At 37.6% G+C, this 23,898-nt stretch overlaps 1 protein-coding gene across 2 annotated transcripts in view; it reads right to left on the reverse strand.

The window, feature by feature from the left end:
• Window positions 1-239: 239 nt before the first annotated feature.
• The window catches only part of LOC118272439 (zinc finger protein 287), a 57,083-nt gene continuing 33,424 nt past the window's right edge, over window positions 240-23,898 (reverse strand). The window contains exons 2-3 of one of the 2 annotated variants that reach the window (XM_035588957.2): window positions 7,876-8,838; window positions 240-7,562 (exon numbers count right to left, since the gene is read on the reverse strand). In XM_035588957.2, coding sequence (XP_035444850.2) covers window positions 6,649-7,562; window positions 7,876-8,838 — 1,877 coding nt within the window. In that variant the 3' untranslated portion in view covers window positions 240-6,648. The remainder of the gene's footprint in view (window positions 7,563-7,875; window positions 8,839-23,898) is intronic. The other variant, XM_050693533.1, reaches the window with a different exon arrangement.

The raw sequence follows: 23,898 nt of genomic DNA on the forward strand, positions 1-23,898 counted from the left end.
CTTCAGCATAGTTATATAGCATATCTCTTGAGGAAAAGCACTTAACTACCGTGCTCAGAGACATTTAATGATTCCTTAAACTATTCCTTAGTAACGATTTTGTATCGAAAACAATTGCTAAGGACTGGGTTAGGTAACCATTAAATGACTTTGAGTACGGCGGTAAGTCCAATAACTATACTTGCCATTTACTTAAGGTAATTTAAACTACAGGATAGGTAATAAATAAAATAGAACAATGAAATAAAACTGCAACGTATTGCTTCAGTTGGACTAAAAAGTGTTTATTTGATAAAATACAACGAGCTTACTTTTTACAACATTTTACTTCTATTAATGACAAAAAAACAAACAAAACCCTTAATACAATAATAATAATATACATAAATACGATGGTATCAACTTCAAACGTATTATAAAGTAACTAACGTAAATGCAATTCTAGGCAAGATCATTAAAATTCAATTAAAATACAATCTAAAGAAAAAAAAGAAAAAATAATGTACTTAACTAAAAAATAATTAAAAATATCCTTTAAAAGTTATATAATATGAAGAAAAATCCTAAAATTCACTATAGATCACACAATTACACTTTTGACCTAACCAAAGTTGAATTTTGTATTTAATACTGATATTATTCATTTTGGAAGAACTAGAAAATATATTTACAATTTTTTTTTTCGTAATAATACCGTTTTTTTTTTCATTATTTTCGACAAATGCCAACGTTACAATTTTTTTCGCCTGGATTTTGTGACCATATCGCAACCAACTGTTTTCATCGAAACACAAAATATGTAATAATGCTATATTAAATAAACTGAAGTCTGTTGTTACTGTTGTGTGTAAAAAGTTCGATCTTGTATTCTGGGATTGTCTAAAATGAATTTCATATAGTCTACTATCGGCTCTGTAGGTATGTACGAAAATATACTCTATTGTAACATATGGACTGAGACTGTTCCATACTGATCCATCAGACCATCTTATTGTATATAAATATATGTTTATTTCACTGTCATTATATGAACCTCTATTGCTATAACATTAGAAAAACAATCAATCCAGTAACTTACGGAAATCTGTTATAAATATTGTTTGAGTAAATAATATATTATGTATTTATTTAATCAGTAATGGAACAGCCTCAAGGATAACTCTGTAGAAACCTAACAACAGTGTAAAATTACCAGACTATTGTATATTACAATAAATATGTACAATTAATGATATAACAGCACCCATTAATGAAACGAACTTATGCCTCAAGGTACGCCGCCTACAACGCTTGTAAATAAAATATGTATAATATCACCGCTTTATTGTATATGTCTATTGTATATAATTGTATAATCTGTATATGTATTGTACTATTATTTAAAACTGTTATTGTATGGCTTAAAATAAGTTTTGTAGCAAAAATAAGCTGCGTAGGCGACGTAGCTTCATCATTTATTATACTTGAAAACTTTGCATTTAATAAAATCTGTAAAAAACTCAATCCAGACTACAAGATCATTAATCTAAATATGTCCATATTTTTATTAAAAAATTCAACAACACTTATTTTACTGTGGAACTGGTTCAACAAGTCTCTATTGTGATAAAAAATTATTACTTTGTATCGTTATTGTTTCCGACAGCGGTTGGCGAGTGGCAGTGGGTACAATGCTACGTGTATACTAACTTTATCAAATTATCATTATAGGCCATGTTTATGTTGGCTACCAATTATTCGTATTAACACTAATAACTATTTTTAAAATAAGTCATTTATAAAATAAATTATACAATAATAATATCGCCAAAAGAATCAAGTGTATTGCACTGGTACTGCACTAGTTGCAGTGATACGATTTTATGTATAAACTATACAATAATGCGAATAACACTTATCGGGTTCACACATTAGGGCTGTTTGTCAACATATTCTGGTACCGTTCAACATGGCAGTCGTTAATGTATGAACCCAAAATTTATATAAAAAAAAAACTTAAAGTACTGTCACAAATTAAAAACGCCATATTTATACTGTATACTACGCTGTAAATGGAAGACGTTGAAATAATTCGTAGCCAACTTCAGTATAAAACAAAAACTGTTACACTAAGCTCATTTAACATATTACACTGACATAAACTGGTACCTGATAAATGTAGGTACAGTATTCAGTTTAATTGCGACCAAACCATAAAAGTATCCTATGTGTATAATGTACAAATGTATGGGAACTTGGTTTTGTATAATAAAATTAAATGGTAATGTTGAATACACGATAACTTATAATATATTGCTTGGTGCAAGTTTTAAATTAATGCATAATGTGGATATGTGTTTGTTACTCATTAGAAAATGAACTGGTAGGTCGACTTGCATTCGCCAATTTCAACATATACGTAAGACCGTACAATTTCACCGTGAGATCACAAATAAATGCATTAAACGAAAGGAATTACCGCCGTACTCAGAGTCATTTAATGGTTACTTAACCTAGCAATTGTTTTCGATACAAAATCGTTACTAAAGAATAGTTTAAGTAATCATTAAATGTCTCTGAGTACGGCAGTTAGTGTAAGTTCTCTGTTAAAAGTTAAAAACTAAATTAATTAATTGTTTCATCAAACTCTGCAATGTTACAGTCACACTTACATCGCTTTTTTAATTGTATTTAATACAATTGACGTTATCCTGATAATTATTATGTTATATGCAAAGTATTCTTTTACAATGCAATCTTATTCTCTCCTTTTATTATTTTTAACAACTTAAAAATATACAAAATTAAGTAGGCATATTGATATTGAGTAAAATACGAAGATGGTTGTTGTTTAGCTATGAATGGGTAAAATTGCATTAGGTACTTTGCTATCGAAGGTCTTGGCTCCGAGAGTCTCACTGTCGTACTCAGAGTCACTTAATGGTTACTTAACCCAGCCCTTAACAATTGTTATCGTTACTAAGGAACAGTTTAAGTAATCATTAAATGTCTGAGTATGACAGTAATGGATATAAACTTGTAGATATTGGAATTTGATTCCATCGAAGGAAATGTTTGTTAGACAAGAATTGGCAAATGATTTACTGAATCTAACTCCTATCCTATGGGTAGTCGGTAAGAAATGTGTGTAGGTACTGTATAAATAAATATTACGTATCAATAAAGGTTAGGAACATGCTTGAAACCTAATTAATGTTATGAAATGAGCGGGGAACATAATCCAAGTTAGGTACATACTGTATTATATGGATATCCGATCAGAACTGGACGGCACGTTTATACACGGCTTGACACTGTTTACTATGGTTTATATATTGTGAACTACAAGATTTGCCAATTTTAATGTTCAAATTGAAATCTTACTGGGACTGCGTACAGTCGAAACTTTTCAGCACTTAAAAATAGTTTCATAAGAAAGCAAAACCGTGCTCTCAAAATAATATTTTACAAAATCATTTCGTACACAATACAAACTAATAAGATTAACTTTATAGGTATACATACACGTGTAATTGAGCAAAACTTAACAAAACAGTGAGCAATACAAACAGAACAGCCTGGGACATGTTTACTATAGTAATTCCATCCAAATGACTAAATCATCCTGTGTCAAATCATCAATTGAAATCGATGTTCCGATATTTGTTGGCTTACATTTTTGTCTGCAACATTCCGGTTTCAATAAAAACCAAAATTATTTTCTTGTGTTGCAACACTGCCTCAAAAATTCCCAATGATATGTATTTACAATAACCACACTGAATGTATGTAAGTAGTAAGGAGAAAATTAAAAATTTCTGAAAACCAACGTGCATTTGAAGATTTTAAAAGTTGTGCAAAATGGATATATAGCGTTTCGGATCAATTTTCCACAACTCCGGTATAAGTAACACAACTGTACTTACTTAGGTACTTAGCACGTTGCATACAACACTAACTTTAAGACTATTTCACATTTACCTTTTTAATAATATTGTATGTAATAAATGTATAAAATATCATCTGTAATCTCTGTATACTTAATCACTTCTTGTTTCATATTTAAAAATTAAATCCATTTGTATTGGTATAAAAATCTAATAAGTATAAATCTGAGGTTATTTCTCGGCTATGGCACTGTGTTGTATGTTTGTATTCAAACTTTGTACTAGGGTGCGACGCGCCACCCCCGCCCAATATGGAACAAATATATCTTTCATTGTATAAAAATACTTATCAACTATTATTGTATAAGGCTGCTCGTGTGTCGTATAAACTATAACAGAACTGAATCCTATGCTATTGTGTTGGGAGGCGGGGGCGGCGCGGTGCTGCCCTCTAGGAGGATCACATGTGAACAATGTGGAAAACGTTAGTCACGGAAGATAAATGTTTCTAATTTTCTTCGATAACGATGTTTTTGATTGTAAACCTCCGAAAGTTTGATAGGAAAATCAAAATGGAAAATAAAATGCTAGGTTTGGCGTCAGTTGTGAACGGTGCACGTGGCGGTATACCGCTTCATCGATACTGGTGATCTAAGGCTATCGCAAGTGTGCTACTCGATTTGGAATCGATTAAAATCGTATACAAGATCGTTTGGTTCGTTAACAGTATTACATTAGTCTGCGCCGGCGCCGTCGTTCACAACTAACAGACCGATTAATTTTCATAATTGCCCAATGCGATAAATTTGTCGTAAAATCAACACACAATAAACCCACTAAATAATAATATTGCATCGATCACTTCGTAGTGACAAATAATAAATTGGTTATGTGACTCCCACGCATCCACCTTACTATTACACCTATAGTTAATTAACAGTTCATATTATGCGGTAGGAAAACGAAACCATCACGATAATATAGTAAAATAAGCTATATAAGTTGTCTATACGTACAAACAGAGATAGTAAAACGTTAAAAAGTTTGCTGGAATATCCTGGCGTCGCTCGTAGTTTATAGTCTGGGAGACTCGTACAGTGTCTGGGCCTGACCATCTTTTGATTTTTATGAATTTTGATTTTTGCCAGATATATTAAATATATCCGTGTCCTCGCTCAGTATGAATCCTACATATCCACGTATACAATCGGTTTGAGCTGCATCATTTTGTCTACGGAAACGACGTGAATGCGGTAATGTTTGAGACTCATACGCACCGCCAGCATACTCCAGCAATGTTACAAATTCATATAATATTTTATTCTTCCTAAATTCTAAGTTATTTCGCGATGAATGATCGAATTGCTTGGTAATTCGAAAATCGATAGTCTAAGCTAAATTAGAAATAAGATTTACTCTGGCGTACCCTCCGTCCCTTGGATCAAACTACAACAAAGCACTTTGCGTCATCACACATTTTACCTATATGGTAAATTTTACTAATCTCACTCATCCTAATAATGTTATCAAATCAGTCAAGCAAAAGAAGGGGCCGGCCACGTCCTGCCAGCCACAGAAACAAACGTTTTAGATAATTAAAATTTAGGAACATAAATGATTTTCATATCGAATCGACTCATATATTATAAAAAGCAATTTGCACTTGCACAAAACGTAAAGGAAAAACTTTCAACTTTCAAACAGTCACTCGAGCCCACAACGATTCCCGATCTCGTCTCGACACACGAAGATTACACGCTAAATGAGCGAAATAGACACCTAACCTACCTAGCTATCACAGTCCTCTCTCAGTCTGACCCTTTCCTCTTAAATGCATCTCATTTTGTCACATCGTTGAAAAAACTGGTAACAACCTAAACTAGGCCAACTATAATACAAGCTGGTAGAAAAAATTTAAAAATCACTACGCTATTTGGCACCTATAGTGTTACACAGACATCCAGTAATCTCACATGTAAATGTAACAGAACCGCGCGTAACACTAACAAAGTAAATGTTGATGGCAACAGGTAACCTACGTTTTTGGTTTGCATTCATGATTGTGTTCCTCCCACGATGTTCATCCCGCGTTAGACTCGTGTCCCAACTCTCTTTACACCTAACTCGTAAATTCCTATCATTCCTTATCGTTACTTTTAACGTATTTTGAGCATCATGGATTCCTGTATAAAACCCCATTAATTTGCCAGATTTTATCTCTTAATACTCGTAAATAAAATTAACTTAATACATCTACAAAATATGTATAGGTATTTATTACAATTAGGCACAACGTCGCGCCAGAAACATTCATCGCGAAATATTGTTATGTGGTAAAAGATCAATTCTTAATTTTTAGATTTCAACGAAGTGTTTTAAATCCTAATCTCCGAGCTAGATCTGCTCGGGGCGTCTGCGACCATTTCAGCAGAATCGAGAATCACCGAGAAAACTAACTCTTACTTGGTAACTTAACGATTACGGGGCAAAAACGCTAACTGTATTCGCTTCTTCGACGGTAACACTACACGTGATGAACTTTGAAATTGTACATCGCGACAGAACTCCCGATAGAGTACAAACAGGACGTTATTTACAGATCGAAGCTCGTTTTACAGCGATCCGGTTAATGATACATCGACTACTGGTAATGTGGGCGCGCAGAGCGCGGTCGTATACTTGTGTCGCCGCGTGCTCAGTTGTACAGGCGGTCGGCGGCGTAGAGGTCGTGGTGCGCGTGCGCGTGAGAGGGCGCCGGGTGCCACCGCGGCGGTGGCGCGGGTCACTGCGCCGGGAGACACGCCACTGGCGCGCCAGGCCCCACCGCGGGCTTGAACTCGGCCCCCGACCCGGGGAACTGCTGGAACGGTGGAGCGTAGCACTGCGGGAAGTACAGCTCGGGCTTCACCACAGCGGCTGCAGGCGGCAGGGGCCGCGGGGTCTTGGATGCATCAGCGCGCCGCGCTTTAGCTGCATGCGGATTCATGTGGTTGTCGATGTGCTTCTTTACTTCTGGCTCTGTGGCAAATCGCCGCCTGCAGTTGGGCATTGGGCAGCAGAAAGGTCGGTCACCCTGGTGCGTCCGCGTGTGCTGGTCCAGAATGGCCTTTTGTCTGAAATCTTTACCGCACTGCGTGCACTTGTATGGCTTCTCGCCTGTATGGATACGCAGGTGCTGGTTGAGGATGGTTCGCTGACGGAAGAAGCGCGGGCAGTACACGCAGCCGTATGGTTTCTCATTGGTGTGGATGCGCAAGTGTTGCGTTAGATGCGATTGTTGTCGGAAACGCTTGCCACACTCTGGACACGGATAAGGGCGCGACTCTATGTGAATACACCCGTGTTGAAGCAGCGTTGACTTTTGTTTGAATTCCTTTTGGCATATTGGGCATCGCACGTACAGAGGCATTGCTCTTCCTCCAAGTACGTCGGGCAGCTTACCTCCTTTCAAATATTGCAGAGAAAGACCCGAGCTGAAAACTGAATGATTGAGACCTTTCGTATCTTTGAAGTAAGCTGGATACTGCGCCGTGTCGCCTGGTGAGAAGCAGGAGCCGCGCTGGTCGCCGTTCTGTCCATCTGCGTCGCCGAAAGTTGACTGGATCTCTTCTTTGTTTTCGTCAGCAGGGAATGGTACATCTTGGGGCCACAGCGTTGGAGTTGTTCCATTCTTGAAGATGAGATGAGGTGAAACATCTGTAATGATTGAACAGAATGGTGAGTCACTGCTGTGGTATGGTAAAATGAGGAAAACCGACGAGTGGGTTAATCAAACTAGGAACGGTTACAGGAGCGTCCGGCGGTCGGTTCCGCGTCTCGCGAGCGCCCTGCGTGGCTTGGGCAACGAGGGAACCGAGAATTTGTTTGATAGGAAGGCCAATGGATGCGAGACCGAATCGACGGTGCGGGGGGCGGCGGGGAGCGCGGGCGCCGACGGCAGTGACCGGCGTGGTCAGTGCGGGCGGCGCGCGCGGGGGCCGGGGGATATATATGTGTGAATAGCGCTCGCCTTGGTGTGTGCGGACGTGCTGGTTCAGGATGGCCTTCTGGCGGAAATGTTTGCCGCACTCGCCGCACGTATATGGCTTCTCACCGGAATGGATGCGCAGGTGCTGGTTGAGGATGGCGCGCTGCCGGAACGAGCGCGGGCAGTACACACAGGCGTACGGCTTCTCGTTCGCGTGGATGCGCAGGTGCTGCGTCAGGTGCGACTGCTGCCGGAACCGCTTGCCGCACTCGGGACACCCGTACGGCCGCGAGTCCGTGTGGATCCGCTCGTGCTGCAGTAACGTCGACTTCTGCTTGAAGTCTTTGCCGCACGTCAAGCACTTGAACAAGCGCAGCTCTGAATTGGGGTTATGTTTCCGTGGCTTCGGTGGCTCAGGCTGCACGATGTCAGGCAGGTGGCGCAGGTCAGGTGCAGCGTACTGGTCTAGTGGACCTTCTAAGGACAACACACCACCATTTTGTTTCAAGTAGTGTAAAGGGAAGCCACCAGTACCCAGCATGTGGCTCGCTGGTCTCGCTTCTTTGAAATACGGCGTGTATTGTTGCTGCAGATCTGGCTGCGGGACGAAGCATGGAGTTCGGTCTAAGTGGTCCTGAGTGGGAGGTTGGGGTTGTGGTTGACTTTGGAGCTGTTGCTCCACTTGCATGTGTTCTGGAGAAGTTTGTTGTTGTTGTTGCTGCTGCTGTTGCTGTTGTTGCTGTTGCGCTTGTTGCTGGGCCTGCTGCTGTGCGAGTTGCTGGGCAGCGTCCTCTGCGGCCGCGGTGGGATCTGGGGGCGGCGGCGCGGGCGGGTAGGGTGATGGAGCTGGCGACGCGAGCTGGGGCTCGGGCTGTGGTGAGGGCCCGCCGGGGCTCTGGTGTTGCATGGGCTGGTAGCCACCGTCCAGCACTCCGCCGCCCCACTGCGTGCCTGGTGGGGCTCGCTCCACGCCATCTTTGTAGAGGACGTACGGTGTTGTCGTGTCTGGAAATAAAGAAAATCAATTTTATTATGGCTGGCGGATGATTCACGAATTTGCGCATGACAATTCCTAAGTAAATGTGCCAAAATTCTTGGTTAATCGTAGAAATAACGGAGCAAGTTGGTATCGTGTGATAAATGGTGCGCATATCGCCACAAAGGGCGGTGGCGTGCGACTGGGTGCACAGCACAGCTCGCGACATCGCGTGTCGCGCGCGATTCATAACACTCACTGCGCCAAACGAATAAGAATTTAATAAAATGTCACGTCGTGTGCCACGAGACGTTTCGGTAGTTTCAGCCAGAGAGCATTATGTGATGGACCCCGTGAAATGAGAAAGTTGCTGAAATTTGATCACCGTAGTGAGAGACAGCTCCTTTCTTTAATGATGAAATACTGTGCACCGTTCACTAACAAAAAATAATCCAGTTTTTTGGGAATTAATCTTATGTTATTTTTACTCTAGTACCTATTTTCCGTTTCTCAGTTTTATAATATCACTTTAATAGTTAAGCGAAATCATCTAAGATAAAAGGAACTTATAGAATGAGCACGTTTCTAATGATTTACTTTCTCGACGTATTGAATCTGTGGCGTCACAAAAAACGCGGGAAAACGCGACCATTTTCTTTTCCCGCTCAAAGGGAAATGCAAATGGCGGACTGATAGATTTTTTCTGTGTAAATATTATAAAATATCCGTTTGTTTAAATAAACGTTTAGTAATTAGGTTTTTTTATGAGATGGGTCGGTAAACGAGCAGACGGATCATCTGGTGGTAAGCAATCAGCGTTGCCCATAGACACCCGAAACACCAGAGGCGTTACAAGTGCGTTGCTGGCCTTTCGGGCGGTTTAGGAATTTGAGGATTGTTGGGGATTGGGGATATTGGGGAAGGGGACAATTGGATGTCTCTGATGTCAAGTTAGTACTACTAATAGAAAAGAATTTGCAAAATGTCTTTAGTATTGTCCTCTATTACAATGAAACTAAACGTAAGTGGCGATAAGTGGGTGAACTTAGCAAACCTCTGTAAGGAAGTCTCATAATTATTATTAATTTTATATTTTTATGTTTTAAACTTTCTTTTAAAGTTCAATACCGTCACAGATGACCAAAACACGTGCCTAGTAGTTAGAGAGTAATGGGAACTCATTCCTGCGGTCACGCTTGACATTTTTGACAGCCACTGTCAATGTATCAGGTTTCCGATGTTGCTCTAACTGACATACCAACACCGGTGTACTGTTGTGTACTAAAGTGTTATTATAAGAGTATTTTTAAAGTAACTATACCAGTTGTTAAAAGTGATCTGTGTTAGTTATGAGTTTGAATTTTATGTCTGCAGACTAAGGTTGATTTTCGAGAAATGCTATGTTATATCCTTTTCACCTTTGCTCTTAACACTTAGACAAACATTTATAATAGTAGCTATTATGAAATAAAAATATTTATTCAACTTTTCACAATTTATATTTATAATGGAAATAAAGTAGTTACTCTTAGTGTCATTCACTCATAATATAATTTGTCGTCTGCATATTTATTTTTCATTACATAATAATATCTCATAATGACTAATTAAGGAGCAATAAACTAAAAATATTATTAAATTATATTTTGTAGCCGAGACTACGGCGTAGCTTAGGGCGTAGGCGTAGGGCCTACGGCCTACGGAAACATTGCCTATTAAACTTGCTACGCGGCTACGAAATTATAAAATCGTCATATTCTGAAATAAAAAAAATAGAAATACGTCTCTTACATACATTTATTTCATTGTTTAAATTAATGTAGATTTGATATTTAGACGTAGGTAATGTAGGTATAGGTACACTTTGAAATAACAATCGACCAATTAAAAATCTCCTTTTTATCATAAATGTTAGAACTTAAATATAAAAAATATGTTTTACGTAAGTAAATGTCAAAAAAGAATACTTTTTTAATTGTAATGTTTTTGTTTTTGTCTGTACCTACTACTTAGAGTGTACCTACCTACCTACTAAAGCAACGGTTTGTGACACACAGATAAGTAACTTGTAAATCGAAAATTGTATCGATTCAGTAGCAACTTGACATAATCTTACTAATAACTCTTTATTAGAAACTCAAAACCAGTTTCATGATGCAACGTCAGGCCTTTTATTCCCGAAGGGGTAGGCAGAGGTGCATATTACGGTACGTAATGCTGCTATACAATGTACAGCGTACAAATGTTATAAGTCCCATGTAATAGGGGTTGAGCCTATTGCACAATTCCAAACTCCGTGCTACTACTGAGAATTTATCGAAAAACCGAAAAAAGCTCAGTAATACTTTGCCCGACCCGGGAATCGAACCCAAGACCCCTTATCCGGCAGTCGCACTTGCGACCACTCGACCAACGAGGCAGTCAACCAGTTTCATAAATACAATTTTAACTAAAAAATCCTTCCAAAAATTAATCAACATGGCCGCTCGTTAAAACCTCATTATCGATTTAGGAGTTAATTTTTTTTAAAGCACCGTCATTCGTCATTGGTATAGACGCATTCAGCCTTATAAAAAATCGTGCACCATCTATCTTGGTTTGGGAAGGCATCGTTAATAATGAAAGCGATCGGCTAAACGTTGATAAAATCATGCTACTTCATAAAGTTATCGATGCCCGAATCGATTTGACGATAACTCGATCATAACGAGACGCTTTGACGCTGTAATTCGATTGTTTTTATTGTTTTTCACGCTTTTGTTTTTGTTTAAGGAGCGATTAAATGATATTTACACGTATTGTGTGAAATTAACAATGTGATTAGTTTCTTTCAAAGTTTTTTGGAGTTTGGTTAAATGAATGACTTTCTGCCGTATTCAGAGACATTTAAAATATTATTTCTACTATTCCTTAGTAGATATCGATTTTGTTTCGAAAACAATTGTTAAGTAATGGGTTAAGTAACCATTAAATGACTTTGAGTACGGCGTAATCTAGATTATATATTTTCCCCTAAAAAGCTAGACGCCTTTTGAAGATCCCGTAAACTAAAAAGAAAAATATATTGGATGCAATATGTAATTTTGTTTATTTACAAAACGTCAAAGTTTTGAACTGACTGAATGTACTTATAATAACTAATAACAAAGCCATTGTCTCAATACTCCAGTAATAATAATACGAAAACGCGTTCCATTTCACTTGTACAACGAATCCTTTACATTTGAAGCACAAAGACAAAGATTTATTGCCGAATAACATATGTTTATAATCGAGCCACAGATAAAATAAATATAAACGGGACGAGACCAAATGATTTTCTACATTTGACAGCTCAACTTTTTAATGACGCGTAGGTCGAGCCGGATGCCTGCACATGTGCGGTGTCATTTTATATCAAACCTTTTTTTCTCTTAACTTTTTTTTTGTAGTGTAGGGTTATGACGTATGGACGTTTGGTATCTCAGTATCTTATGGGATTCTTAACCCTTTCAATGTCGGATTGTTAGTTTGATTTGAATGTCCGAGGCGTGATTGCGGTTAAGGAATTCGATGTTGACCGGAAATTATTTTTATGTTAATTTTTAGTATTAAGTGTTATTTGTCTTTCGTGAAATATGTTGGTGAAAATATGTTGAGATCGCATAAAAATGCGATCCGTCTGTTCGTTTACAGGCTTATACCATAAAATTACAAAAAATACTTCATTGGGACTAAACTAAATACCTATCTTTCCTTTGTCTCCTTACATATGACTTGGGGTCTCCCAATCCCCTTTCAAACATCAATTATCGAGTTACCTTAACCTCCGTACCTTCATACCTTTCTGCTAAACCATTCACTCAAATCACAAAATGTCGATAAACCAAAACGCAAGTCAATAACCCAAACCGAACAACGTCACCGGTTTGTGATGCGTTCTCATATAATTTTTATTTGTGACGTTAACGTTTACGCGAGGGTATTTGACCACGTGGTGCTTTCTTTGGAGTTTAGAGGACATATGTGGCTATGGGAATTAAATGAAAGGGGTTTAACATCCTGTAATGTCTTGATTTAATGCGTGTGAAGATGCACGAAGACAGTTAATTAACGTATCTAATTATTGTCTTTGGAGGAAGTTATTTTATCCCTTTTCCTTTTGGGTGCAAAGTCATTGTCCCCTACCGACCCCAAAAGCTTTTAAAAATGTGTAATAATAAAGATACATGATGTTTGTTCGTTACTTTCTCATAAACTGCTGGATGGATTTAGATAGAATTTGTTATAGTAATAGACCATGACCTACGTTAATAGATAGTGCTATAGGATAGGAGTGTTGCTACATAGAGAGAAGAGCTTTCTGTATACACGTTTGGTAGGTGCTTAATACGATAATATATTCAGGTATTCAAGTTACGATAATATATGATTAATGAGTGTAGAAATAGAGGCCGTAGACATAATACATACATATACATAGGCTACATTTTTTGTGTATTGGCTACACGAACGCAGCCGCGGGCATAAAACTATCAACAAATATTTTTTAATATTTAAAGTTACGCTTCCTGCCAACATCTCTTTGAAAAAAAGGGAAAACGCCTTAAATTTTATTTACCGCCTCCATTTTCTTTAATCAGGTAATATCCTTAAAATCGTCTCCTAAGTCTGAAATATACTACACTGAAAACCGTATCAAAATTGGTCCAGCCAAACGCGAGATAATCGCGCACAAACATCAGACATACAGGTGAAACAGAGAACATTTTTTTAGAAGTCGGTTAAAAAAAGACTGCCACATTCCTCTAGTAAATAGATATAGTAATATAGTAGAGTGATAAAGCCCTAGTGTAGTCCTAGTAGTAACTAGAATAATAAGTACAGGTTTTTAAATAAAGTCAGGAATAGAAGTGGTATCTATACTATACTAATATTATAAAGCTGAAGAGTTTGTTTGTTTGATTGTTTGTTTGTTTGAACGCGCTAATCTCCGGAACTACTGGTCCGATTTGAATAATTCTTTTTGTATTGGGTAGTGCATTTATCGAGGAAGGCTATAGGCTATAAAACATCACGCTATGACCAATAATAGGAGCCGAGAAGAGCAGGTGAAACCGCGCGGAAGTAGCTAGTATTAAATAAAAACAATGTGGTTGGGAATATGAGGCAGTAGGCAATGGTTGCAGGATTGGTTGTGGCCGGTGCGCCTGCGCCGAACTGGTTCTGTCAGACCGCCCCTTTCCTGCGCGCGCTACGATGTAGCGACAGCAAATGTAGTAGACGTTGTGTTTGAATTTTTATGTGTTTAGCTGAGTTTTTGTTGTGATATTGGGTTTAATAACTTTTATAGTATTCAGTTTGTAGGTTTGCAGAGTTATATAGGGTACATTTTCCTTTAACAAATAGTATCTAAAACATAAAATTTTCATGTCACAATGTTAGTTACTGTACTTCTCCGAAACGGCTTTACCGATTTTTACCTCTCTTTTCCCATCTATTTTATAGGCTTTGATTACAAAAAAATAAAACTAGTGAGTTAAATCATAAGCACATTCAAATGCAATAAAAACAAACTAATTAAAATATTATTTCCACACGAAAGAATTAAATAAAAAACAAAAATCTTGAACGTTGCGCCTGCGCACCGTACAGGGTTCACGGATGGTCGGAGCCGTCACCCGTTGGCAGCAGCGATCCACCGGATTAAATCCCTAACCAACATTACAATACCATTACACTCAAACACCATCGATCTTAACACAACACCATAAGGTTCATAATCGATTAAAATATCGATAAAATCTAGATGGGTTTTTAAGTTAAGAATCGAAGGCGTATAAAATAATCTACATGATTTTTTGTGGTTGGTTTCGTACGGAGATTTTCGGACAATTATGTTTGATTGCACCTATATTACGGACGAGCTGGTGTATGGTATGCGACCCGTGGCTGCTTCTGACATATCTCTAATGCAAGGATCATGAGGGTATTTTGAGTTATAGGTATGATGTGGACTTTGAAGATATTTAAGTGTATATCCTTTCACTGCAAAAATGATGTCTTGCTCATTTTCGCTGTAACTAATGTGTAGGGAATCCGTCAGTCATCGTTTTATGGATTGGAAGCCTCAAATTGACACAGCGAACTTCTGTTTTCAGTTTAATACTTTGGAGCAATAACCCAACAAGAAAAAGTAAATAAAGTACTTGTAACGTTATAAACAAAATAACTTTGAATTGATTTTAAGAAAGCATAATATACCTATTAAGGGATTAACAAAGTAAAGTTGCGCTTGAAAACAGTCGCAGTAACTACTGTTTTGACTGCTGCAATTTATAATAAGTCCGTTGTTATTTTAGCGCTAGTGAATCATCCAGTTACAGAGTTGTATCGACAATGAAAACAGGATGCTTGGACGCGCTTAGTCATGCCTCTTTGTGACCGTTTAGATGCCTTTAGTAGCTTCGTGCGTGCTTTGTGCAGGTGCCAGCCATGATACATGTTTGTGCTAAGGGCTGCACTACAATTTACAAAATTCACACGTAAATTGTGTCAAAGCGACCATAATCCCATTTGTCCAACTTCAAAAGTCAATATTATTCAACAAAAACATTGACATTGACTCAAGGCGCCGCACAAATTGACAAATCAATAATTTATTTACAAAAACCAACAAACTCCTTTCTCATGAATCATACCACGCATACGGACGAATGCGGAAAGACAAGTGAATGAAGACGTTACAAAAAACGTCGCAAGTGTCAGCGAACGGATAAAAAGTCGTCGGACATTCACAAATTTCACTGCGACATTATAAACGTAAGCGACATTCATCGGCGCGTCATCGCGAGCTCTGCATGCATTACTCGCTGCAAGTGCAGCATGCGAGCGGAGCCGAGTGCGTAACGACGCGAAAGTGACAGGTCGTTTTGGCGGGAGACCGGCCGCCCGCCATGTCTGGCATTGGGCTCTTTATAATATCTACACGACGTCGGTACCGGTTGTACGCACCACGCGACACTCGGCCCGCGTCGCGACAATTTATTTCGGTTCGGGGCAATGCACTTATCGCACGCAGCCCTGAGATCTGCGCGTCGACTAAACGAGAGTAAACATGAAACGCGAAGGGAAAAAATAAATGCAACGTAGACGGCGACAAATCAAGGCTGTTCGAATTAGTAGACGTGCCCATGCTCGGCCCTCGCTCGGCCGCCGCCGAAGGGCACTTACTGCTATCGTGGACTTGCAAATGGTACATGCGGCAAATGACCCTTTACTCACTCTCATTCCCTTTTATAACTCACAACACAACTTGTGAATTCTCAACAACTTAAACATTAATCTCGAGCTTGAAACTGAAAGTGGTATTTCAATCTAATAGAGACACTATAGTTTTTGTATGTCCCTAAAGTATCGCTGAATTTTATGCTCTTTTAAATTTTCAGAATAAATATAATAAATCTCTTAAATGGTTTCGGCCGTAATTAATGGCATGTTCGCACACTCGCAGCGACTAAAGAATGGCACTGAAGGCAATAAAAGTTTAATACAGCCGATGTAACATGGCGCACTTTGTTATTCCAGAAATAAGTGGACTTTACTCGCCCAAATCGTATCGCAGCACGGAAGTGCAATTCAAAGTATGCTAATTAAAACAACTTTAATTCAAAATGTATTTTTTATTTGTGAAACTTGCTTGCGAACAAGTGGGTGGTAATAAAAAATCTATTAATTCAGTAGTCCCGGTGCGGCTGTGTGTGTAAGTGTGTGCTTGTGTAGTCTGTGCCCGCGGCTGTGCTCGGTAATTTGTCAAGTGCACGTTTCGCGCCAAAAGTGACGTTTCACAAATCTTCAAAATGGCGTGCGGTGGTAATTAAACGCGCGCAATAACTGGCCATAAAGCAAACGAAGCGCATTGATGACGCGCCGCCCGCGCTATTTTCAGTGCGCGACGCCGCCCGACAAATGCTAACGGCCTCTAGGACTCTCCAGCGGGACACCAGTCACCAGCGACCCACCGCAACACTCATTCCTACATTATTTGTTTATTCCAACGTTCGCTGTCGCCAGGGTTAACAATCGCCGCCACGTTTTCTGACAGATACCTAAGCGTAACCTTTACATTGAAAGTGACTGTGGAAAATTTATCACGCCTTGTTGGACTTTTCATTATAATCATACTGCAATGTCATAAGAGTTTAAAATTCCGTGTACTTGGCGAAATGAGTCATAATCACAAGCGCGTACGCAAATACTTCTTCTATTAAATCAGTAACTAATCTAGAGCTTTTGAATACTGGTATGTCTCATTTTGGTTAGAATTATTTTTCACACACTAGGATTTTTTCCTGTGTCGTGGGTGCGTTTACAAACATACAAGATCACATACACATGACACTCAGACCCGAAACAACAATTTGTGGATCACACAAAGAGTTGCTTCGTGCGGGAGTCGGACCCGCTACACGTTGCGCGGCAGCCGGTTGCCCAGCCACCGCACCAACTGTGCAGTCAAACTAGAATTATTGTAGCATGCATCAAGATGTTCCGCCATTGACTTAGTGTATTATACAACAAGATATGATTCATAATAGATATTATTATTATTGTGACAACATAAGATAGTAAGTTCTAATTTTAGATATGAAAACATATTTTTAATCTGTGTCGTAAGTCGTATTAATAAGAATTTAAAGTTAGTCTGCATTAGAATTAAACAGGAAAACAGACTTATTCTGTGAAATAGCGAACTTTCCTCTTTTTTTAAGGTTTTCGAAGATTTTATCTTTGCTAGTACATGTATGACCTGTTAGGTTAAATTTAGAGTATTGCTCACAATGTCTAAAATCTTAATTTGTAATTCTATGAAAAGTGACAAAATATGCATTAGTAACTTTATAACATTAACTTAAACAGAAATTTTAAGATTAGCTTTTGTTTTTTTTGTGTTCCAAAGCTTTTGACTGCACGATTTGCGCGGTTGCACCGGTTGCCGTGGATCGTGTAGCAGTTTCGATTCCCGCACGGAGCAACTCTTTGTGTTAAATCCACAAATTGTTGTTTCGGGTCTGAGTGTCATGTGTATGTTTGTAAACGTAAAAAAATCGTAGTTGCATTATCAAACACAATTTCCATGTTTGTAAAACATCTAAGTTAAATAACTAGTTTTTTAAGCTCGATATGAAAAAGTTATCAAAACACTATAACTATTATGCTAATCTCAATATCTGTCTAAACTTCTAAAGTATAGTGAATCAAATCTTGACATTTAAACATCTTTGACTTGACATTGCGCTGGTACCTACTGGACATATTTGAATATGACTAGATGCTTGATATCATCGAATTCTAGACATAATATGTTTACTAGTATTAGAACTTGAAACGGAATATTTACCATATTTTACTATTTCTATGAGTTTCCGACATTTCGGCACTGTTGCAAGCGCCATGATCAGTTCATCCGTGTTCGGAAACTCATAGAAATAGAAAAAAACATGGAAAATATCCCGTTTCGAGTTCTAATACTAATAATATTGGTGATACTGACCATGTCAGTTTAAACCTTATATAATACTTATGTCAAAGTCAAAGTCAAAGTCAAAGTCAAAATTATTTATTTCAATTAGACCAGGAAGGCACTTTTGAACGTCAAAGCAAATATAATAATATTAATAACGTCAGTCTGTCGGTCAGTCCTCTAGTGAAGCTATTTGCTCGTTCCAAAGTGTAGATTCCTATGGAGAAGAACGAGCAAGAAACTCCATAGGTTACTCTTTTCCAATCAGATTCACAATACAATTCATGGTTACATTGTTTCGATTGCTTCAACTATGTGAGAACAATGTAAAACTAATATTTAGTCAAAGTGATAGAAAAAGAAAATAACCCTGAGGACAACAATCTTAATGCAGTCTGGAGCTGACCAGTCCCAGTTGACAGCGCCCGTTCACGAACATGACACGTACACCAGCACCGCCCAACTCAACCATGTTGCAGGGAATCGAGCGATCCAATGCCCGTGCCACCGCCAATGAGACCTTTGAGTGAGCATGACAACTCCAAGCTGACACAAGTGCATTCTACTAGTCTAATACAGTTTTAGCTAATTACAGGGCTCTCACATTTACAATGATTGTATCTAATTTAACAGAACAAATTGAAATAACATGGTTTTATTATTACACTAGCTTCCGCCCGCGACTCCGTCCGCGCAGATGTCGGTCTTCGCGTGGAAGTTTTATTTCTCCATTTTGAGTAACTCTGACAATGACATCTTAGAAATATCTATTGGACCCAAATACGGCGAGGCCCATAATAATTAAGGAGATCCCATAATAATTAATAATATTGAGCTATTGCTGTTGATCAGAATAAAACTGAAAAATAAAGATTTTTTTCTACGGATTTTTCCAGGATAAATAGTATCCTATTTTATGCCCAGGATAATAAGATATAATTATACCAAGTTTCATCGAAATCGAACCGTTAGTTTTCACGTGATGCCTGAACACACAGACAGACAAAAAAAAATTTAATCACATATTTGGGCTTGGTATCGATCCAGTAACACCCCCTGCTATTTATTTTTTCTATATTTTCAATGAACAGAATTGACCCTTCTACAGATTTATTATAATATGAATGAATGAATGAGAGTGTTATAAACGTAAGAGTAGACAAATATAATCAGAAAGCTCTGAACTGCTAAGCTATCGGGAGTTATACGTGTTATTGTGAGTCAACCCTAAGAGATAGACATTTGCTGTCGAGGAATATTTTTTAAACAATTTTAAGGAGAACATTTCTGTCTTACATTATTTCTGTGTAGCTTTAACCATTAAGGCTGCACATGCGACGGAAGCTTAAAAAATGGAGTAAGTTCTCCTGTTTTCCCAACATTTTCCTTTACTGCTCTGCTCCTATTGATCGTAGTTGAAATCTGTCGAGTGGTTTTTATTTCTATAAAGAACATACAGACAGACAGACAGACAGACAGACAGACAAAAAAATTCTGTAAATTTCAGTGATTAGTGGTCAGTATCGACCACTAATCACCCGCCGATAGTTATTTTGGAAATATATTTAATGTACAGAATTGACCTCTTTATAGATTTATTATAAGTATAGATTTTATTTTTTGATTTTTGAAATAAAAACTATCCTATGTCCTTTCTAAGGTTCTAAACTATATCTGTACCAAATTTCAACCAAATCCGTCAAATAGTTGCGGAGATTAATGGTATAAGCATAGAATGTTCGACGTGATTCTTTAATTTGACATAACTTTTTTATTTATGAACCGATTGACATGAAACAAACACTAAATGTAAATTTAAGCATCCCACAATATATTCGTGAAAACCGCATCCAACTCGGATCAGCCGTTTCTGAGATTAGCGCGCACAGACGAACAGACAAACAGACAAACAGACAAACAGACAAACAGACAAACAGACAAACAGACAAACAGACAAACAGACAAAAAAAAGTTAATTACATTTTTGGGTTCGACATCGACATAACAATAACCCCTGCTATTTTTTTTATTTTTATTTTCAATGTACAGACATCACTTTTCTACGATTTTATTATATGTATAGATTATTGGAATTACTTTATTTTTTCGTTACCCTGTGGAGCTGGACCAGCCTGCCTCCAAGCATTTTTATCCTCTATATAATCATTCAATTTGTAGTATGCTAATCTACACATCGTTTTTTTAATACATAATTTAAATTGTCTTTCATTTAGGTGTTTTATTTCCTCTGGAATTTTGTTATAACATTTAACACCGAATCCCATGAACGACTTACTTATTTTTGACAATCTAAAGAATGGCTGGCTCAATCTATCCTTATGTCTAGTTTCATAATTGTGTCTGTCAGACACTTTGTCAAACAAGTTTAGATTTTTCCTAACATACATAATGTTTTCATAGATAAATTGACATGGAACGGTCATAATATTGATCTCCTTAAACTTTTCCCTGAGAGATTCGCGACGACCAAGATTGTAGATAGCTCTGACGGCGCGCTTTTGTAAAATAAAAATAGACTCAATGTCAGCAGCCTGTCCCCACAGTAAAATGCCGTACGACATGATGCTATGGAAGTAACTGAAGTACACTAGTCTTGCCGTGTCTATGTCGGTTAACTGTCGGATTTTCCAGACAGCATAAGCTGCAGAGCTTAATCGTCCCGCTAGAGATGTAATGTGAGGACCCCATTGCAATTTGTCGTCTACGGTGATTCCCAGGAAAGTAGTCTCTTTTACAAATTCTAATTTTTCACGATTCAATAATATGTCACATTTATTACTTTTAACATTTGGCAAAACAAATCTAATACATTTTGTCTTTTTATCGTTTAAGACTAAGTTATTGACTGTAAACCAATTCTGAACCTTCATTAGAGCATCATTTACGTCGTCATAATTATTTGTTCTTCTGTTTATTTTAAAAACTAGTGATGTGTCATCAGCAAATAATACCATTTGAGGTTCATTTTTGAATAAATGGGGCAAGTCATTTATATATGCCAAAAATAGGAATGGACCTAGTATTGATCCCTGAGGTACACCCATAGATACGCTAGCCCCATGTGAGTTTACTTTGTTTATTTGAACTTTAAGTTGCCTATCCTGAAGGTATGACTTTAATAGATTTAGCGATACCCCTCGAATGCCGTAGTGTTCTAGCTTCAGCAACAAAGTCCCATGCTCAACACAGTCAAATGCCTTCGAAAGGTCACAAAATATTCCGATAGCGTCCTGAGCTTCTTCCCACGAGGCGAAAATCCGTTTAATCAGAGCTACCCCCGCGTCAGTAGTAGAGCGTCCTTTGGTAAACCCGTATTGTTGATCATGAAAGATAGAATTCATGTTAAAGTGACGCAGCATCTGAGTAAGTATCAGTTTTTCAAATACTTTACTGAGTACTGGTAAAATAGAGACCGGCCTATAGTTATTGGGTTCTGCACTATCACCGGATTTAAATAATGGAACTACTTTACTATGTTTCATTAAATTTGGAAAAACTCCTTGATCTACACTTTTGTTAAAAATTAAAGCTAGGTGAGGCGCTATAGTCTCTATAAAAGACCTGCATATCCTAACCGACATTCCCCAGAGATCTTCAGTCGATTTAACTTTAATATCTTTAAATGCTTTGATGACTGCTTGTGGGTTTGTGTATTGAAATCGGAAATCAGAAGTGCATTCTTTAACATTACTTTTAAGAAGCTCGATAGAAAGAGATGGAGACGATTTCAATGCTTCCGTAGTTTTTAGCGGAATATTCTTAAAGAAACTTTCGAATTCCTGAGCAACTTTTAAATTTGTACTGATGCGTCCGTTTTCAGTATTTAAATTAAATTCAACATTACGTGGTTTATTTCTACCTGTCTCGTTATTAATTATATTCCAGGTAGTTTTTATTTTGTTTTCCGCGGTCTTAATTTTACTGCTAATATGAAGTGCTTTAGCATGCTTACAAACCGATTTAAATATTTTTGAGTACCTGGAGACATGACTGTGGAAAGCCTCACTACTATTAAATGGTTTCATGCCGTAAAGTTCAAACAACTTTTCCCTACTTATACGAATACCTGGTGTAGCCCAGTCACAAAAAACAAACTTACATTGAATGTGTTTACGTTTTAAAGGGAAAAATTTATCATACTGTGTTTTAATAATGGATAATAAGTTGTCATAAATCTCACTCGGGTATTCACTAGCATGTATTTGGTTGCCTAATTCATTTTTTAAGTTGTGATTTAATAACTTAATTTTTTTATTTGTGAATTGTCTGAACATAATTTCCCTATTTTGTACAGTCGTGACAGTGTTAAAGTTGACTGTCAGCCCACTGTGATCAGATGGTAATCTATTTACAATGTCCTTATGTAAATAATTACAGTTGCAAAAAATATTATCTATACATGTCGCCGAGGTGGATGTTACTCGGGTGGGCTCTAGGAAAATATTAGGCAAATCAAATGATTTAAAGAGACTCAACAAATTAGTACAATTATTGTTCTTTTCCAGGAGATCAACATTAAAATCGCCACATACTATAACATGTTTACTACTGGAACATGTTTTCTGTAGTACATCTTCCATTACTGAATTGAAAATACTAAGATTCTGCAAAATAGGAGGCCTATAAACACACACTACAATATGCCTATCCAGCTCAACACAGGACAACTCTATTGTGTGCTCTACTGATAGTAATGTAATATCTTGTCTTTCTTTATATTTCACTGACTCTTTCACTAAGATCAAGCTACCACCATGTATCATTGATTGACGGCAAAAAAAGTTGCCAACACAATAGTTTTTAAAATTAATAGATTCTGCTTGATAACTTTTCAGCCAATGTTCAGTTATACAAACAATATCATACTTAAATTTTTCTAAAAACAATTCAATTTCTAGAGTTTTTGATGAAAAGCCCTGCATATTTTGATAAAACAATTGTAACAAATTATCTTGTGTATTCTTCTTATGTACTATTTTCTTAGATTTAGATTTAATTAAACTGCCAGAAGATACCTTTCCAATGCATACTTCTAGTGATTCTAATTACAAGGATGAGATGATAACTCCGGTCAGTTTGGGCAGGTAGTTTGATCCTTTTCAAAACTTTAGCTTATTAAATCTAGACAGTACAAGGAGGCTGGGCAACCGGCTGCCGCAATGTGTGTCGGGTTCGACTACACGAAGCAACTCTTTGTGTGATCCACAAATTGTTGTTTTGGGTCTGGGTGTCATGTGTATGTGAACTTGTATGTTTGTAAACGCACCCACGATGATAAATGCGAAAGTTTGTATATTTGTTACTCTTTCACGTCAAAATAGCTGAAGGAATCGAGATGAAATTTGGAACAGGGATAGATTATGGTCTGGAATAACACATAGGCCACTTTTTATCTCACATGAAGCCGTTGGCAGACTAGTAATAAATAAATATTAAATAACATTGATTGAAGTAAAAGACAAATAACAAAACAAAAAATCGTGATGCAACATTTCCATAATTGAACACGCATAACAATATAATCGATGCACTTTTTGTGCAACAGATTAAAAATAAAAAAAACTCC

The sequence above is a fragment of the Spodoptera frugiperda genome, chromosome 4 (genome assembly GCF_023101765.2).
Source record: "Spodoptera frugiperda isolate SF20-4 chromosome 4, AGI-APGP_CSIRO_Sfru_2.0, whole genome shotgun sequence".
Classification (NCBI taxonomy): Eukaryota; Metazoa; Arthropoda; class Insecta; order Lepidoptera; family Noctuidae; genus Spodoptera; species Spodoptera frugiperda.